The 21,020-nt window shown below is 30.6% G+C and overlaps 2 protein-coding genes across 2 annotated transcripts; one reads left to right on the top strand and one right to left on the bottom strand.

Moving 5' to 3' along the window:
• Positions 1 to 179: 179 nt before the first annotated feature.
• On the top strand, positions 180 to 8,841 carry LOC130451484 (succinate--CoA ligase [ADP/GDP-forming] subunit alpha, mitochondrial). The gene is made up of 5 exons (XM_056790520.1): positions 180 to 413; positions 489 to 721; positions 4,958 to 5,159; positions 5,337 to 5,641; positions 6,529 to 8,841. The coding sequence occupies exons 1-5, from the start codon at positions 377 to 379 to the stop codon at positions 6,742 to 6,744; spliced, it is 993 nt and encodes a 330-aa protein (XP_056646498.1). The 5' UTR covers positions 180 to 376; the 3' UTR covers positions 6,745 to 8,841.
• Positions 6,943 to 19,897, bottom strand: LOC130451482 (major facilitator superfamily domain-containing protein 10). Its single transcript, XM_056790518.1, has 6 exons — positions 19,335 to 19,897; positions 17,397 to 17,555; positions 13,485 to 13,667; positions 9,546 to 9,795; positions 8,377 to 8,544; positions 6,943 to 7,247 (listed from the first exon to the last, which is right to left on the bottom strand). The coding sequence occupies exons 1-6, from the start codon at positions 19,662 to 19,664 to the stop codon at positions 6,997 to 6,999; spliced, it is 1,341 nt and encodes a 446-aa protein (XP_056646496.1). The 5' UTR covers positions 19,665 to 19,897; the 3' UTR covers positions 6,943 to 6,996.
• Positions 19,898 to 21,020: the final 1,123 nt, after the last annotated feature.

Raw genomic sequence — 21,020 nt, 5'->3', positions numbered from 1 at the left:
TAAATTTATTTTTAATTTGCAAATTTTAATGTGCAAATTCCTGATTCTTGAAATTTTGGATAGAAATATCAAATTAATATAGTTTACATTTTGTTTAACTATAAACTCTAAAATTTTACATAAGATAAGAAAGAACTATTCTAGATTCAAAATACTGTCTAGTCCGAAGTTTAAAGGTCAGATGTCACTGGTCCTACCCAACATAATATCTATTTTGTGACATTGGGAACAACCTTACAAAGTTTTGCAGGGTGAAGAGAGGTGTGTGACTTTTTAAAGCTTTACGCTAATATAGAAATATTGAACCTGATAAATGTGTAGATAAGAAAAATAATAAGTCTTAACTGCTATTTGTTATTATAATTAAATTATCAAAATGGCTGCACCTACAAGGATATTAAGTCGTTTATTGGGTAAGTACTTACATAATGAAGAAAAACCTGTCAAGAGCATTTTGTAGATCACTTTAGCTTATATTTAATTTTTAGCTGAAGGAATTAAAGTAAAACAACCTATAAGATTCAACAGTTATGAAAGTACTAGGAAAAACCTAAAATTAACTGCCCAAACCAAAGTAATATGCCAAGGTTTTACTGGGAAACAAGGAACGTTTCACAGTAAACAAGCAATAGAATATGGAACAAGAATGGTTGGAGGAGTATCTCCTGGAAAAGGGGGTAAAACGCATCTCGACTTGCCTGTTTTTAATAGTGTAAAAGAGGTAAAAACTTCTGTAGAAAAATAAAGTACTATTGATTCCATGGTGAATTGTGATCAAGTTACAAAAATACATTGTGATTGAAATTTGCACTTTAATAAATTAAAAGTGTTAAATACTACTCTTTACCAAAATACAGTTTCAAAGTAAAGAAAAAGAGAGGTAAAATGTCGATAATATATTTAATAGGCACTAAATAATTTGACTGTTGATGTATCACATCAAAGTCTCTTAAGGTATAATATCTCTTTATGAAGTATTTTATATAGCCTTAAAAAACAACCCAAATTACTGAATCACTAGGTTATATAGAGGAATAGATAATTAAATGAAAATAATGAGAAAGATATTATCCTAGCTATGAACAATGTACTATGTAACACATATTGTGGCTCAGATTCCAAAATCTTGTATGTAGAAGAAATATTTTTAGAAAAAAATTTTGTCATATTTTGCCTAATTTTATGTACTATTTCAAATTGTGACTAGGTTAATATAAACTACCTTTAGTCTTTAAAGACACTAACTTGGTTATGGAACTGTGTGTCAAACAGTGTAACTGCAAGTGTTGGTGTAGTGGTAGCATAAACCATGTGCTCAACACATTGGTACTTGTTCAGATTAAAAATGACAATGTGAAATGAACAGATTTGATCAAAGAATGGTGGGAAAGAAAATAAAGGGATGGCATATTCATTCATACCTATAAAGTCATTTATAGAATATATATAGTTAGCTCCAATGCAGTGTACAATATGCCCCCAAAAATTCACAGTTGTCAGAATCTTATTTCAGATCTACTATTGGTAGTTTCTTTTAATTCTAACATAAAATTACAGCAGTTTTCCAATCAAATCTTGGAATAGAGAGCTATACCCACACTATATCACAAATTAAATATTAATCAAATATTTAATATACAGGGTGGTGCAAAATGGGCGTAACACCGAGTTCGTGCCTTAATTCTGACTTTCAGGAAAAATTGTCTCAATTAAAGTTAATTGTATATTTTGTTTACTATGGAATGGTGTTTGCAGATTGTTTCTCAAATTTTTTGAGATATATCATCAGATAATATTTTAAATGTATTACCCTGTATTCATAATTTGTTGAACAAATGTGATATTGCTGAATTTACTGATACCAAGTTTAGTGGGTTTATGACTCATGGATTACTTTTTAAAAACATCAATGTAAACCATGCTGCGTAAAATGCACTGTTCACTACCCATCTTTCACAAGGATTGTAAAAACTGTTTAATGTATATAAGGTTTCCAAACTTTTTCAGAAATGCCCCTTAGCATTCGAATTAACTAAAACAATAAGTTTCCTTCATCCCAATAAGAGTGTCAACAATCCAGAACAATCCGTGCAACTGATGTCTGAAGCATTTGACATTTTGTTGACTGCAAATAGATGCAACGCCACTACATTGGAAGAAACAGATAAGGCTTTTAGAGATATTTAGAGAAATTATCAAAAACACTAATTGTAGTTCATAGTTACATTGTGAGCGCCCAAGGGGCTGTTGAACAGGAGTTTTAGTTTGAACCCTTTTATGTCATTAGGCAAGCTGTGAGGCTTGACTAAGTGCTTAAACCGAGTTCGTGTGAGTGCAGGGCACTCACAGATGACGTGGTCTGCGGTTTTGTCCTCCTCCAAGCACCAACGGCACTCTGGATCGTCCGTGATACCCATGGTGTAGAGACGACAGAGTCCGGTCACTAGTCGAATTTTGCGCCTGTTAGTAGTTGTAGTTAACTGGCGTTCTGACAGCAGACAGCATTTTGTGTCAATAAGGATATTTTGGTTGAACATTTAAATGAAGAAACTTATAGGCCAAATATTAATGTACGATTCTGTATAAAAAATTGGTGGACTAAAAAATGTAAATATTTCAAAATCTATACTCTCTATGAGGAATGCCTACTCAAAATGTAGCGCAGCACAAAAAGACAAAAAAATCACAAAATTTGCTGAAAACTTAAAGAAGAAAACTAAAAAAACTGGAAACAAAACCCTTGAAGACTTGCTTGCAGCAATAGATCAAGAATTAATTAAATTGGAAAAATAACTTGGTTATTTCATTATACTTGTATTTTCTAAAATAAATATTCATCATCATAAAAGTGTTGTAGATTCACGAAATTTTAACTGGAAAATGTGAAAACCAATCGGGAGAAAGACAGGAATTTCTTAGAAAGATATATCCTCCGTTAAGATCAAAGCATAACGTTTTTAGCAGACCAGGATCAAGAAGTATACAACCAGCTATGTACGAATAATCCAGAAGGTGATAACTCAGCAAATAATATAATAAATCCGCCATCAAATGAATTATAAGAGCTTAAAAAATATGTTCAAATGATTAGTAGAATCTATGTGTACAATGTTAAATCCAATTAATAAGAAATTAAATGGCCAAATTTTTGAAAATTGAGATAAGGATTGCAAGTGGGTTAATCCAACATGCCAATGAAATAGAAGCATTTATTATACATATAATGTTAGTATCAGAAACGCATTTTACCGACAAAAGTTATTTCAAATTACCTAAACTGACAATATACAATACTCAACACCATGATAGAACCGCTCATGAACCAAGGGTTCAATGAACATAATAGAATATATACAAGCCACTAATATTGAAATTGAAGACTGGTATAGACCACTAACAGTGCAGTATATTGTCTTCCAAATTTAAAATGTCTTCAATACACTAGGTAATCGTTTCATTGCTGGAGGAGACTTATAATTCAAAGCATACCCATAAGGAGTCGTAACTAACTACACCCAAAGGTAAATAACTGTATATGACCATACAACATAGTAACCTAAAAGCATTCTCTACTGAAGAACCCACCTACAGGACTACAGACCTAAAAAAACTGCCAGATTTATTTAATTTTTGCGTCACAAAAGGTATTCCTAATAATCTGATTACATTCAAATCATGTCTGGATTTGTCATCCAAGCACTCACCCATTTTAATCCTACTGATAGCGTTAGCGACAGCAAAATTGAAGCCTTTATATTTAGTCAACAAGAACACTAAATGGGAAGAATTCCGAATGGCACTTGATAATAAAATTGATCTGAATTATTAAAAACAAAAGAATATATTGATGAAGCAGTTGAAAAATTTACAGCTCTACAAGATATTATTTGAAGAGCTACTCCTAATAAACAGAAAAAAATAATGAGGAATTACCTACTATAATAAACGAAAAAATAGCCATATAATGTAAACACTGAAAACTAGAAGATCAACTATTACCAAATCCTTCACTCTTACCTCAAAGATCGCTACTATTTGGTAGGAAACCTTGATGTACAAACACTGTTTTTCAAAATAATTTCCGGAGTTCCACAAGACAGTATTCTGGGGCCGCTACTCCTCTTCACGACATCTTCCAAATAGTAATGATTTATCAACAGCCCTATTTGCAGACGACCTCGCCATATTAGCATCACACAAAGATTCTGTTAGTATCAAATACACTACAGCTTCACCTCAATAAGGTAGAAATTTGATTAGAGAAATGACGAATTGAAGCAAATAAATTGAAGTCTCTTCAGATAAAATTCTACAAAGTAATCCTCAAGCCCATTTGGACCTATGGTATCCCACTTTGCGAATCAGCAGCCCATTCCCATATTGAAATTCGGGACAACATGCATTCCAATCGAAAATGCTAACAATTGTAGATTCTCCATACTTTGAGCCAAATTTTGTTACAACCCATCATCTTAGAGGGAAATCGGTCTAAGCGAAAATAAAAAACCCATCCGTAAACTATAAAAATAGATTGAGATATAATCCAAATAGACTGATATCCAACCACATGGTACAACCAGCAACCCGGCGAGGACCACATTATCATTTCATTTATACATGCAACAATCGTGTATTGAAAAAAATCAGATTCAAATTTAGTACAAATAATAACTATCTATAGTTGAGTACTCAATCAATTAACTGTTAGGAAATAATTATAAGTATTCTTGAATCTGTTGGAACTACTTACCTCGTACTGTAACTAATTATTTTTTTTTTTTTGACATTGACGTCCAATTTGTATGTGTACTCATTTTTAATTACACTGTCAAAAGTTCTACTCCTTTTTAATTTGAATTTAACCCAAGAAAACCTAGCACAAATTCAAAATCAGTGTTTTAATTTTACTGCTGTTTTAGGTATAAAGGATAAACTATTGAGACATTCTCCATTTCAGGCACGTGATGCTACTGGAGCTGACGCAACTGTTATTTATGTTCCTCCACCTGGAGCTGCAGCAGCCATTTTAGAAGCTATAGATGCAGAAGTCCCTCTCATTGTATGCATAACAGAAGGAATTCCTCAACATGATATGGTACGAGTTAAGCACAAATTATTACGCCAAAGTAAATCCAGACTTATTGGACCAAACTGTCCAGGTAATTATAGAATAAAAAATGATATATCTTAAATAATATTCATCTACTGGTACTCTTCTAGTAGCAGGTTGAAATTAGTGTTAATCACATATTATCCATTATCTAAACTGTCTTTCTGATTTTTGGATTTATTTGCATAACTTTATGTTAAATTTCATGTTATCATTTGGTACTCAGGTATCATTGCTCCAGAGCAATGTAAAATAGGAATTATGCCGGGACATATTCATCAGAAAGGTGTAATTGGTGTTGTATCTAGATCAGGAACACTGACTTACGAAGCTGTTCACCAGACTACTCAAGTTGGTTTGGGGCAAACATTGTGTGTTGGTATTGGAGGAGATCCGTTCAACGGAACTGATTTTATCGATTGTTTGGAAGTTTTTTTAAAAGATCCTGAAACAAAAGGTATCATTCTGATTGGAGAAATTGGAGGCGTTGCTGAAGAACAAGCTGCTGAGTATCTAATGAAACATAACTCCGTAAGTATAAGTTGTTATAAAATTTTCTTGTATTAACTACTATTATTTAGCTTTGGGTGTTCTCTGTATATCTGTTACTATTTCCTTGGTCTCACAAGGGAACAGACTGGTAATTGAAATTTTACAATAAAATGGGGATTCAAGAGTCTAATAAAATAATTTGAAATTACGTCGCCATAGGTACAGGTAAAACCTGAAACCTTTGAATTCAAATTGCAGGCACCTCCATTCATATCTCCATCTATATTTATAAATGTAGACCTGAAATTCATTGATTCAACAAGGTCATATTTTACATATCAAATAAAGCCCATATATAACAGTGAAAGTGTCAAGAGTAACTTATAGAAATAAATATTTGATTAATCATAAATTTCAAATTAATATAAAGAAATATTTGTTGTCCTTCAAACTTTCTAAAAAAAAATTACATATACACAAAATACAAAAGATCTTTGGATGCGATACGTAAACAAATTGGGAATCAAAATGAAAAAGACAAACAAATACATAAATTGCAGAAATTTCTTCTCAACTCTACTGACTGGACTTTGAACTTTAAAATTGGTCTCCCTTCTTCAGTTTATCCAGGTGAAGTTGCCAAAATTCTTTTTGAACCCAAACAGAAGTAATAAAAAAATACTAGGAGACATTTTAGTGACTGAGGATAAAGCCCAGAATAAAGGAGAGAGGAGAAATGAATGCTTATAAGTCCATCGTGTTAAGTGAGAAATATGTAATATATTAACGCCCTATATTAATGTATTTGTTTTGCTTTGGAATTTTGATTTGTATGTAATAAGTTGTTTTACTAATACTGATAAGTTCCTTACTCATTTTTTGTTGTTGGAAGAACAAATATAAAAGCGTTTTAATATTCTTTTCAGGGAACAAATGCAAAGCCGGTTGTATCCTTTATAGCTGGTCTTTCAGCTCCTCCAGGTCGTCGTATGGGACATGCAGGCGCTATTATTTCTGGAGGAAAAGGAGGTGCTCAAGATAAAATAAATGCTTTAGAAAAAGCTGGAGTTATAGTTACGAAGTCTCCAGCTCAAATGGGAAACGAGTTGCTTAAAGAAATGCGTCGTTTAGGATTAGCATAAGTGAAAAAATATATTTAAGGGTACTTACTGTATCAGCTGAAGTACAGCCTATAAGTGTTGACTATTTCCCCAACCTTTATTGTGTATTAAATCTCCAATATAAATATTTTTAATTTATTTCATTTTGACTTCCAGATAATTCCAGATCTTTCATTATTAAAATGCTACTAAAAATTGGAAAAATGCAAAACAAAGATAACAGAAATAAATATATTTATAAAATATAGATAAATTTGAATACATATAGAATAATTATCTTTGATAACTAGATATCACATATTTCATTCTGCCTAATGTGATAGCAGGCCAAAGTAAAAGGACAGATCCTGTTAAGTACGTAATTTTTGAACCAACACTCCAAAATGCAATACTTGCAAAAATTGGCCCCACTGCTCTAGCTAATGCTCCAAGGGACCGGAATATACCCATAACAATTCCTTTTTGTTGTTCTGAACCATGTTCTGATGCCATGGTCATTATACTTGGAACTACCATTGCTGTGGCTGCAACATAAAATATACTTAGAAAAATAGAAATATTTATTTTCTATTCAAAAAATAAACTGGGTTCACTTTTTGGTTACTATTGCCCAAGATGGAAAAGAACGTATATTCTCTTTCATAATATATTATGGCGAAAAATATTTGAAATGTTTGAATATCAACTATTAAATCTCAAGAAATTATTGATTGTACTATGGCCTGCTATAAAAATTATGCTGAGATATAATGGGTTTGTAAGCACTCTGCGACTTAAAAGATCTATTGTGTCCCTCCTTGAGCTAGGTTAACAGATATGCAAAGGCTCTTCGTTCAGTCCCATAGTATTGATGATTGTTATAATCATAAATGCTTCAGATAGGTTAGTTCTCTTTTTTCAATCTCTGTCAAAGCTGTCAACTTTCTAGATGTATGCAGAAATTATGTATTCAGATGTTTCACCTTTTCCACAGAACGTGCAGTTTCCGGTTTTATCTATTTTTATTCTCTTAAGTAGCAGTGTACAGTCAATAACCCTGCGAGAATGCGTAGGTCATTCCTGCTAAAGTCGATGTATTAATTCATTCTTTCATAGTCGCAATTTCTGTGAACAGTATCGAGTGTATGTGATTACTGTCATGATTTCACTGTCCATCTGAGTTTCTGCTAGGTTCTCGTAGAACCAACTTATTCTAGTCTTATTCACTGGATGTGTTTACCTAATGTTCACATCAGCTTCGAGATGTGACCATGTATTTAAAAAATTAATAAAATCCCACTGATTTAAATTAATCAGTTGTCTGAAATATATTGAATAACTCCTGGATCTTCCTGAAAATAAAGAATGTATTAAAAAAGAAACCTTTTGACACCATTTCTTGGTGTTGAGAAGGCCACTAGAGAACAGAACAGTCATGGATTCATTGGGATAAGTGCACGATTTGCCAGGGTAGTACTTCAAAGGAAATTAATATAAATTTCATGTTATCTTTTTACTTTGTTGTTGTTAATAATTCATTTTTTCTACACTTCATAAATTGGTTTCACAATGTCTTCTCGCAATTATTATTTGAATCCACTTCAAATCTCCTGTTTATATATAGTCTTTAAGCTCTATTCATGTGTAGAAACATATAACTGAAGTCATACTCACATATCGAGAACAGCAACAATCCAAAATATAGAACAAAATATTCAAATGCTATTCCAACACAAATGAAAGCCGGAACAGTCAACCATAATCCTTTCACAGCAATTGATTTTGTTTTTTGTGGATGTATTTTTCTAACATAAATACCCTGTATCACAGCCATTGTTATACCTAAAAAATGCATTGGAAAATACCTAAAGATGTCAGACTAAATCATCTGAAATCAAATGTGAATAAATTGTTATAAAAATTTTAAATGAAAATTATTAGTAAGTAGTTTCCCACCACAGTTTTTTGAGAGATTTATTAAAAAGTTGACGGTGAAATTCAAAATTTCTGAAAGAATATCATAACTAAATAAAAAAAATAATTTGGAGATGTCAAATAAGAAGAGGTGGAGTATTCGTAAGGTTGAAGTTTAGGAGTGTGAAATCTAGTAAAATTTTGTATTCTGGAATAAACTTCATGCCTAATCCAAATTTTCACTTTTTGCCATCACTTCTATATTTCAGTTTTTGCTATCGAGAAGTAGGATTTTGAACAACATTTTGAAGACGCTGAAAATTTCATCCAATAGGATTATGGCTTGTTAGCACTTACTGGTATAAAGCATTGGTAGGTAGTCTGGTTCAGATTTATATCTTAAGCTCAAATTGTACCATTTCGGTTGTTTTTTTAATATTATAAATTTTTGTTTAATTCCTACGATACGAAGATAGGACATCTCTTCTTTCTGCATAAAACCGAGGATATGTTGAGAATTCTTGAGCAAAATAAAAGAAAATCCTCGGTTTTCTAAGTCAAACTGTGGACGGTATAAGAAAATCCTCTCTCTTTTTTTATTCTTTTTTGTAAAGCTAGCAGCAAGAAGTGCAACTGTGGATCAAGCATTAGATAAAACTTTTATAGACCAAAAAAATAATCTTTTAACATATCGAACAAAGTGCCTTTTCTGTATGAAAAGCTATGATACTTTTACATGAACAAGACGATGAAAATCTTGACAAACCTGAAATATAATATAATAGAATTTTGTTTTCTGGACATTACAATGTTGAAAAAAAAATAAAACATTAACCATAATACCATTAGTAAATATATGATGCAAGTCACTGTTTCAACAGGATATCTCAAATTTATTGTATTTTTATTTGACGGTGTATTTTACTTACCAATTACAAAAAACATCCATCCCTGTTGCATAGCAGTATAATTAAAAACATGATGGGTGAGAAAAGTAAGTGTAAATTCTAAGCCACTATATATCAGTAAATATACAAAATAAATCAGGCCCAAGGTTGTCAATTCTTTTCTTTTAGAAGAGTTTATTCCGGTGACGGCAGTAAACCTAAATAGATCCTTTACATTGATCAGGGCACCAGAGTTGGTTAACGTTACTTTAACGTCCTTAATGCGTTTTTCCTAAAAATAAATTATACAGTCACTATTTCTATGATGCTTATAAGTAAGAACATTTTATTGCTTTAGAAGATTCTATTACAATGGTTTACATATATTTTATTTGTATGTTAAATATTACAATGAATGGAAAAAAATGACAAGAAACTTATCACACGAAAACTTAAAAAAAATATGTGAACTTTAATACCCGATATGGCTTCCTCTATTCTGGATCAACGATCCTATACACACAGGATTGCTCATTTTCAACTTTATGTTATCCCTGTTTAAGTCACTGTAACACTGCCTGATAAGTGGACCAGAAATGTATTTTACATATGGTTTTATTAGTAGTTCACGATATAAAAATTGTTTTTGACAATATTGTCTTTCTATGATAAGGTTGGTGGACAAATTTAAAAGGTAAATAATTGTCAATTAATAGAATTGATGTAAAGAAACAAGTTATTTTAGTATATCATTATAAATTAAAAAACAAAGTTTTACAAAAAAATATTTTTTCAGGAAAAACTGTCGTTGTTGTAGGTTATCATGCCAGGTCTAATATGTACTGTGGTATGATATGGTATGGTGTGGCAAAAATCAACTTCGCTAAAAAAAAGGAATTAAATTTTTTTTCTACAAGTTTCCAAAGGGGAAAAATTTGACTTTAAAACAATAAAAAAGTGGCCAAAATGCCAAAAAATACTTTTTCTGTTTTATTTTGTTGGTTTAGGTCTACCTTTGGGCAAAATATTGAATTTGGCTGAAAAAACTACTACAAGCGACTAAATCTGAAATTACCCGAATCAATTACCCTAACTCCATCCCCAGTTTGAGCCTTTACCGTCAACAAATATTTCATTAAAGGCCAACCATCTACTTCATTCCCGACTTCAGAATATACAATTTAAGGCTTAAATATGAAGACTTAAAAAAATACAAAACTCAATGCTTCATCAAGTAAGAAAATGCAAAATGCAAACCAATTAATTAACTATCATATAAAGAAATACTACAGTACAGTACATTTGCAAGTGAGTAAAAAGTGTTGCTTCTCAAAAACTTGACATAAAGTCAAATGAAATTATTATCTGGAAAAAGCAAAAACGTGTGCTGGACACAAGAGGAGTTTAGAGAGGTTTGTATTTAAGAAATAAGCTTAACCACTTATAACTTGCAGGTGAAGACAAGAATGATTTTGATAAAACTGTAGTATTGCAGTTAATTAGGAAGGATAACAGGATTTTTTTCGCAAATGAGTTGTCGGGGGGCTAATGAATATTGGTATCGTCTTCAGGTAGTTCTTTTTCCCCTGTGAATATTTTAGATCGTTATGGTACCACAACACAGATCATTCTGAAGAAAATCTTCCTGAAACAACTGAAGATGCATTGGAGTATATAGCTGGGTGGCTAGCAAAAAAATTCAGTTTTTCGTCGTTTGGGAGATTATAATAATAAATTTAAAATTAACTACAGCTATAACATTTTTCATGGGTACAACTTTCTTTTGAAAGTCTTAATAAACCTACAAAACACTAGCTTGAAAAAATCAAAACGTGGAATACATATTTTGAATAACATCACAAAGATGGGCTTAGACCTGGCCCAAAAGTTTTTGCTAAATTGGCATAATAAATGAAAAAAAAGAGAACCTGATTTTACATACAACATCATTTTTTTTATTTCTAAAACTAATGATAGTAATTATAATTAACTTTAATAACTATCAATTCAAAAAAAAATAAGGGCATGAAAAAGTGTAATAATACAAGATGATAGAATTAAATAACTCAATTCACCAACTTGCTTTTTTAAAAACAATTTATTTAGCAAACTGAGAATTTATTAATTTAAAGTTACAAATAGTTACACTAATCTGACTAACTTACTAGACGAATATCAAATTAAATGAACTAAGAATTTAAAATTATAAATGGTTACACCAATCTGACTGGCGTACTAGACGAATAACAGTTGAATGAACAAAATATTAGTTTCACAGGGTTCTTTATATATTAGTTCTTATCTTATACCATAATAATTATAAAATTACATAAATATATTTATGGTTCATTATTGTCACATTAATAATAATTAACTGAAGATGATACTTCAATGGGGTTGAAGTGGAATCTATAAAACTTACAGACAGACTAAACATATTCACAATTTATAGCAAGATAAGTTAAAGAGGCTAGAGTTCATAATAATAAATAAGTAATTGGTGATGATGCGCCGATGTGAAGAGGGTTGTTTTAGATAACTTAACTATAGTTTAAAAAAAATTGTTATCTATTATGGATCTTTTGTGATTTATTTCATTATTCCTGTAAGAAAACTATATTGTTTGTTTATCCAGTCAAATTTATAGCTTTCATTTTAAAAAATCAAAGTCGTCGTTTAGTGTTTTCAGGATAATTTTTTCCTCAATTTACTTTCAAATTTATGTATTCACAAATGCAATTACAATTTTATAAATAAACGAAAAAAAAGCAAGAAATCTTCATGATTTAAAAGTATATTAAACGAAGCGCACCGAGCTAATAATGTCCACCGATTCATAGAAAATAGGTAATCCTGGTCAAGTTGATAATCTTTGATTCTGGAGTACGTTTTTCAATGTCTCCTAATCACGTTTCCAATATCTTGAGACAATCGGATTATTCTAATAACACATGATCTGAGTATTGAAAGTGAAAAAATAATATCTAAAAATTTAATTGAAAATCGCAAAAATTTCAAATTTTCAACTATATAACAAAACGATTCTCATTGCTTTTCAGTTGTGACGTCATAAGTTTAATAAAAACAGTGAGCAGTTGTCTGATGATCACGCGGTTATCATTACCATATATGTAATACTCCTATATGGACAGTTGGGATGGAAAAAAATGTCCCTACGTTACGGTGCCGATAATCATTTTCTCTCTTGTTCGAGACACTTTATCCACACTGCGCATGCTTGAGAATGCGCAGAACCGATCTGGAACCACGGAGGATAGAGAAATCGTTGCCATTTTGTCTTCCTTAGTCGGATCAGCTTCCACTTCTATATAAAAGTATTACATATATGATCATTGCCAAAAACGTAGCATGTGCTGTTAAAATACAGTTTTTATTTATTAGTTACGTATAAGTAAAAATTAGTTCTATACATAAAAATAAAATTAATAAATCTTTTATAGGTTAAGTTCTTACATAATGATGTTAAAAGTTAAACGCATAATAAACTTAATTACTATAAAATATTGAAATAAGTTAAATTTGAATCTAATTTACATTAAAATTATCCTAGCAACAAAAATAATTACATCTCGCAGGATCTTCAAAACAACCAACACGCTCAAACAATTTCTGTTGTAGTACATTCGAAGTTCTTATTATTTTAGTCGTATTAGTCTTACATCATGGAACAAAACATGATTTATTTCCCATTTTTCAGACAAATCAAGTTTAATAATAACGCTGGCAACCTTAGAAATGTTTGAACTATGAATAAAATGTTTGAATTTTCAATAATTTTTTTTTCTATAAATAATAGAAGTTGTATATGAACTATCCAAAACTATTTTTTTCTCAAACCCTATTATAATATATGCTACAATTTATCAAAACAATGTATCAATTGAATTAATCAATTTTTTTGTAACATCGCAGTAAAGGAAAACTCGAGAATAAATGAAATACTAAATATGATATATTTACCTTTGGTAATGTTTCCTTGAAAAATGTCATAAAAAAAATTAAATCAATGAGTGACAGTAGAAATGCAAAAATGGCCGGAATAACAAACCATTCTCCTGTCCTTTTTTTCGCCCAAACAGCAAATGCTGCTCCAATTAATGGTCCAATAATAAATCCTAAAGAGAATGCAATCCCGACAAATGCCTAAAATGATACAAACAAAAATAATAGCAAGAGCAGTATTGATGGTACAACTTAAGAAAAAAAATGTGGACAACAATACGCATAGGTGGTCACTACCGTTCCTGTAGAGCATGTATGTATGTTTTTTTCTTAGGGGAGGGGGGGAATCCTTTTTACGGATTCTAGGCACAGCTGTTTGGCCTGGATATGTGGCGACTCGACGCAGCGTCATACTAAAACTCGACGCTGACGTCCCTACTCTATCTCCTCCTCTATCCACATTCTCTCGAAGTGTGAAACACTAAGGAACTCCAGAACACTACACTTAGCGTATGAAATAGAAGACGAAGATCTCTGGCAATTAAAGCCAACCCACATTCTATACTTTTTGAAAGGAGTGGGATTAATTGATCAGCTGTAAACACTGAGTCCTCCAGTATCGTAGCTATAAAGGGGGGCACAATAGATCCCTGATGGGACGACGATTCGATGGTTTTATTCGGTTTGTTCTTAGTAGCTGCGAAGTGCAAAGAGAAGAAAATCTGCAAACCCTGGTGTAAATATTGGCTTTGCAAGAGAAATGAAAACATTCATAACGGTTACTGAAAGATTACCGTAATTATTTGCGTATAAATAAATAAGTCTACCAAAAACTCTTGTCATAGTAACTTCCCTAATACAAATTTAAATTTAAAAAATGATCAAACTTTATCTAATATTCTATCTTTTGCGCGAAGATACTAGGAAAAGTAGGTATACAAGATTAATCATCTGGAAATATGTACTACCTAACAGAAGCTTATCTACAGGGATGAATTGAAGATTAGTTTTTCACAGAACAAACCTGATTCCCTGATTGTGAGGACATAAATGTCTTATTGTCGCTTTAAAGGGCTTACTTTGACCTTTGATCTATTGTGTACCAAGGACTGTTTACCAATCGGGTAGTATAGTTCTTCTAATATTAGTTACAGATTATAAAACCTTGCCGACAATTTTGTTTGACCTATCATAGGCATAGATAGGCATTATACGCCGTTATTTAGACAGATGCATTTAAATGTAGTCCTACTTGGAACTTAGAAAAAAATCATTATTATACCTCGTTAACTTGCTACAACTGAATATTAAATTATAAAACGTAAATAGACGAATAAAATGTACCTGCCTTGTAAGGGAGTTTCGTTTAAATAGGGTAATAGACGTGAATTGACCCCTTTTTTGTACCCCATTGTACCATAAAGGAAAATGATTTTCTTACAAATAAAACAAAAGAAGAAAAAAACATTTCAATTCCAAAGTATCTATATAAATAATAATTTGTTTGATTAAATTATGATGGGTTGTAAAGAGAGTGATACCACATACTTATCTTCTTCTTTGATAACATGTTCAACACAGTTTTTCCAAAGCTCTATGGCGGTCTGCTGCTAGAACTTTCTTTACGAGTTCTACAAGTTCTTTACTCAGTTCTGGAGACTGGTTACATTTTCGTAATTCTGACTTTACGTTTGCCCATATCAACTCTATAGGGTTAAATATGCAATAGTAAGGGGGTAGTCTGAGAATAGTATGACTGTTCTTTGCATAGCTTGTCAATATAATAAATTTTCTCCAACTTTAGACCTTTAATACAGAAATCAATTCTTTGTTTGTTGGGCCTTTTTTGCGATTGCTGACAGGAATAGGAATATTTTTTTCAACTTTTTGAGCTTTGTTACTACTACTATTTGGTATCTTAAAAAGTTGCCATGAGTGATAGGATGCGTTGTCCATAACGATTATTGACTGTGGTGGATTGTTAGGTAAAAACTGTTCATTAAACCACTTTTTAGCAAATATTAATAATTATAATGTGTTTCCCTTTAGAACATGCCCATTAAAACTTTTACTATTGTCAACCCAACCGAAATTTACTACATCGTGACTGTCAAACCATATTTCATCTAGATAAATTATGTGCCTATTAGAACTTCGGTAGTCTTTTATTAACCCCTTTCATGACTACTCGATAAATGGAAAATTTATTTACTCTAGTTAATTCAGCAATTCTTATTATGATGATTGCATTATCAGATTGCTGAATATTTTCCTTTTTTAAACATTCAAATATATTTAAAATAACTTGCTGTGTTTGTATACCTAAAACTTTATTATTAAATTCATACCTGTCTTTATTCTCGCTATACTGTGCAATTTCATTGTCTTCATTCGCCCATGGTCTAAAGAACGCCATATTTCTATTTATTTATAGAAATTTATGAATTAAAAAATTTTACCAAGCGACGCTGTCTAGCAGGAATATTTCAAAGAAATTCTGTACATACAGCTGTGGCCAATAGAAATCCATTTATGTTTACGATTCAATGTTTTTATTGGCAAACAGAGTCCATGTGGACTGACGTTTGTTAGATATTTACTGAATTTTATACGAGGAGTAAACATTATTTGTCATTTCTTAATATTGATTGATCTTCGCATAACTGTCTTATGCAATTGATATTGGAAGAACTATAACGACGTTGTAAAGTGAACTACTTGCTGGGGGCTATGTGGCTTAACTCTTATGGCTTTGAGAAACTTGAATATAGGTACTGTAGCCTTTGTTTATGGGCAGCCTAGAGGAGGTATTCGACTGTTTTCTTTCGTTCCCTGCAGAACCGACAAGGGCTTTCGGGAGTTTCTCTGATGTTGTTCAGATGGTATGTCACCTGACAGTGTCCATTGACTATACCAGTAATTTTTCTCAGCTTATCTTTGATTAACAAAAGGGCCTTTGGGACCAGTTGTTAAAATCTCTCAGATTATTTCAGGCCTGAGCTTTTACTATTTACGATTTCTTCTTATTTTTCAACTTTTTTATGATAACTTGATGGCTTTTTGGGGAACCCATTAAAAGTTGTGGTCATTTGAGAATTGTTCCGCCTTTTTAAGCCAGGTAATCAGCGTGCTCATTGCCGTGCACTTTGATATGGCCGGGTACTTTGATAGTTTGATAAAGCATAATTTGGAAGACATCCATCATCATACCAATGGGCACCTTACATTATTACAGAATTCTTAGATGTATTTTTACTGCTTCACTTAATCTAAATCTTAATCTAAAATGACTTGTAGCGCTGCCGTGATACCTCGTGACGTGGCCGTTATCGCAAGGCTCTTTGCAACCTATCTCCCTGAGCACATCCATCAATTGTTCATATATTTCATTCCCAAACAAAAATATGTTGTAAGGTAGTTAGAAATTTTCATAGTTTCAAGTTTTTTTTTTGAAATGCTATGCATTTTTAATATGGTATTCATTTTCATATAAAATGTTTTTTGAAATATTTTTCGAATCATTAGATAATGGGGTATGAGGAGTTTGAATAGGTACCTTATATAATCCGTTAAAGAGATTTTCAAAGTTTAAAACTATATATTTGATTAGAAAAATTCAGAAATCCACGGAACCCAGTAAAAAACATAAGAAAAAAATAAATTTTAGAAATGGTTCAGACCTAAACAATTTGAGTAAAATGAATCAGTTTATTCTATAAATTTCAATGTAATTGTGCATAATTTGAATTGAAGGTTGCTTCTTTTTTGTAATATGTCAACGGAGGATGAAAATAATTAACATGGTTAAGATAAATTTTATTTATACTCATGTGATAGGTGATCTATTATTTGATATATGTATGCAAGTTAACATTGTCATAATTTCCATTATAATTGAAAGAGATCTAACTAAAATCAAGTTATGCATACCATTCCTTTGCCGCGAGTTTCAATGGAAGACACATCTGTGATTATTGCCATACTTAAAGAAACATTTCCTTTACTAATTCCTCCCAAAAATCTTGCCAGTATAAACATCATGAGATTACTTGATAATGCCCAAAGAACATAAGAAAGTGATATACCGACCTACAAACAATGCTGGTTAAAAGAATGTGGAAGTTGTAATAATACAAAATATTATGTTTTGAACGATTTTCATATTTTATATTGATAGATTATTTTTCAATAGAACAACTGATGTTTTCTTTCTTAGACTCGACGAGATAATTTGGTTGTAATAAATGATTTCTAAGAAATACACAAAAAAAATTATAATACATACAACAGGTACATGAGAAACATATTAAACTGTTATTTCTAATTATTTAAAAAGCATGTTATTTTAATAATAGTAAGGACTAACAATTTTTCACAAAAGAGTATTTCTCAATTAATTAAATCATACAAAATACAAACATTTTAAATAAAAAAACAACTGTCACAAGTATTCGAAAAGAAAAAAAGGTTGATGAAATTTATAATAGCTAATGCCGCAAATGGGAAGGATTGTTTCTATTTCTTCCTACAGTTTCTGGTTATGTTTCATTCTTTCTTTTTGATTTACCTTTACATTTACATTTTCGTGATTGATGTGAAGTATTTGGATAGTTAAGTAATTTAATAAATGTTTTCAAAGTTACTTTTCGTAAGATTCGAAACTTGAAATGTTGAAGTTTTGATTTTTGGAGATATTGACTGTTTTACTTCTCATCTTTGTGTTCACTGCAATCTGCTTGATGATGATTTCATTCAGGGAATATTATTTTTTGGATTTAGTGGAATCACAAGATTTGTTCAATGATCGATTCTTGCAACTTAATTCAGTTCAGTAATATCTTTGTATTTCTCCTCGTTTGATAACAACTATTCCTGTTTAAAGATGTTTGGCAAAAATTAGTAGTGATTTTGAACATTCTTAAATGTGTAAATATGATGGTTCCTGTTCATATAAATCATTAATCATGTCTATAATTTGTTATCATATTTTGATGTAAAAAAAAAGAGAATACTATCATTCATACAAATGAAGAGCTCCTTCATAGGTACATGAACTTCATAGTCCAATGTAAATATACATAAAATTGAAATGTACTTAGAATTATACACCTATCACTATGAAACTGTACAAAAATAATTATTACTTGCGTCTAAAATTAATTTCAAGCAAAAGGTAAATGAACGAGAATTTTTTTGTAGTGCTTCAAATTAACTAAATAAACTTCATTAAATATAATAACAAATAGCAGTTGATTTTCCTCAAAATGATGTTGAATTTCAAAACTATTATGAATAAAGAATAAAAATAAATTAAATGAAACTCAAAAGCATTGTATAACTGGCTCTATCAATATTATCAAATTTGTAAAATGTAAATCATCTAAATTATTTCACACTCAAATTGCTACTTTTCAAAATTTACCTTTAAATACAATTTCTTAGAAAATATTCAAATTAGAAAAGTAATAGAAACTGTCCCAAATGTTGAACATTGTGTATAAAAATTTTATCATATAAATATATATATATATATATATATATATATATATATATATATATATATATATATATATATATATATATAGATATATATATATATATATATATATATATATATATATCTTTAGTTTATGATAAAATTTTTTTTTAAATCCTTGTTACAGATTATATTTTGTCATTAAAGTTAAATTAGAATTTTTGAAACTTTTGGTGATTCATACTGAAGCTTACCTTCATTCTCTAAAGACATTAACTTGGTTATAGAAACGCGCGTCAGACAGATTAATTGTAAATGTTGGTGTAGTGATAGCATGAACTTTAGAAATGATTTCTCTATATAGCACCATGAAGGGTAAAATGTTTACTTACCAAACATATAAACATTACTTTTTTTCTTCCTATAATATCGGACATTCCTCCAAAAATGGGAGCAGCTAGAAACTGCAAAAAGCTAAATAGGGATCCTAAGAACCCTCCTAACAAAACTGAATTATACTTTTCGGGTGCTCCTACTAATACTTGAAAACCATATATTTGACTTGAGAGCCATTTATACAATCCTATATTATCATTAACTTTGTAATGATCCAGTAACGATGGAAAAAGTGGCAATATCATAGTAAAAGCTAATAAATCTAATAGTAATGATATAAATATGATGTAAACTGTTTTATGAACTTTTTCTTTTATTATCGACATTGTAATTTGTGATGTTGAAATACTGATGCCTTAATAAGACAACTTAATACTGATTTTTCTCGATTAATTTTTTGGGCTAACAGTTATACGGAATGTTGTGTAGAATCAAGTTAACCTACTTTTTTCATTCGCCTTTCTGAAATCTTATCTACTATTCCTTAACCTACAAACCAAAATAAATCACATCCCGTTACTCACATCCGTCACTTTCGTGGTCACCTCCAGAAGTATTCGATATTTCGAATATTCGTTACTCGATATTATATTTTGCGTCGATTACAGACAAATAAACAATTATTTAATATTATTCATTTATTTATAGAATTTCAAATCAATAGCATATACAGAAGGAGAGATTTTTAAAACATAGTTCTCTTGCTAATTTCATACTTTAATAGAATCTCATATTTTCTCACATAAGAATTTTTTCATTCCAAAATGTTATTTCCGCAGATACGACTAATTATTTACAACTATAATTTTAAAGGCGAAATCACACATTCAAATCCTATAAACTAAAACAAGATTATATACTGTCCGTGGATAAACTATCTTGACAATAATATTATAATCGAAAAAATTAATAACTCTCCATTCTCTCAATGTTTGTGGATATTGCTCAGAATTAGTCACAATTTGAAGTGTTCTCAAATGGGAAGGATTGTTTCTATTTCTTCCTACAGTTTCTGGTTATATTTCATTCTTTCTTTTTAATTTGCCTTCGTTTTTGTTATACATGAATACTATCACTCAGAAATCAGATTAAAAATTAGTACCTATACATTTTCGTGATTGATGTGAAGTATTTGGATAGTTAAGTAATTTAATAAATGTTTTCAAAGTTACTTTTCGTGAGATTCGAAACTTGAAATGTTGAAGTTTTGACTTTTGGAGATATTGACTGTTTTACTTCTTATCTTTGTGTTCAAAATTTGAAGTGTTTTCTCTCTGTATGGGAATTGGCTATTATTGTATAACGTGTAATTTCTATTTATCCAAGCTTATGGAATTAACATATGCATCAAATGCATAATTATGATGAAGATAATTCACTGTCAATAGGATATAGGCGGTTTATTTAAGAATTATGCCACTTATCAATACTTGAAATGAAAATCGAGCTAAGTGCCAAAATTATTCTGATTCTCTAATGAAACGAGTTTTGGGAGCCTCTATACAGAATGAAAATCATGTTTGTGATATTTATCGACATGAGGATCTGAAAACTGTTTTCAAAAATAAAACTTTAAATTTATAGATACTCATAAAAACCCTCATTTTCAGGCTTCAATAATTGCAAGACGGCTCTTAAATCAGTATTCTTAGTTTCTTTAGTCTGATTTTGGCAATTAACCT

Source organism: Diorhabda sublineata, chromosome X, assembly GCF_026230105.1.
Source record: "Diorhabda sublineata isolate icDioSubl1.1 chromosome X, icDioSubl1.1, whole genome shotgun sequence".
Taxonomy (NCBI): Eukaryota; Metazoa; Arthropoda; class Insecta; order Coleoptera; family Chrysomelidae; genus Diorhabda; species Diorhabda sublineata.
Note: the sequence above shows the minus strand (reverse complement) of the source record. Positions and strands in the feature narration are given on the sequence as shown.

Excerpts from the sequence above, each read along its gene's own strand:
- LOC130451484 (XM_056790520.1), top strand. The coding sequence starts at position 377 with ATGGCTGCACCTACAAGGATATTAAGTCGTTTATTGG. Across the intron at positions 722-4,957 it reads TTTTTAATAGTGTAAAAGAG|GCACGTGATGCTACTGGAGC; the intron begins GTAAAAACTTCT and ends TCTCCATTTCAG. Across the intron at positions 5,160-5,336 it reads TATTGGACCAAACTGTCCAG|GTATCATTGCTCCAGAGCAA; the intron begins GTAATTATAGAA and ends TTTGGTACTCAG.
- LOC130451482 (XM_056790518.1), bottom strand. The coding sequence starts at position 19,664 with ATGTCGATAATAAAAGAAAAAGTTCATAAAACAGTTTACATCATATTT. Across the intron at positions 9,796-13,484 it reads TCAAGGAAACATTACCAAAG|GAAAAACGCATTAAGGACGT; the intron begins GTAAATATATCA and ends ATTTATTTTTAG. Across the intron at positions 8,545-9,545 it reads ATGGATGTTTTTTGTAATTG|GTATAACAATGGCTGTGATA; the intron begins GTAAGTAAAATA and ends TGCATTTTTTAG.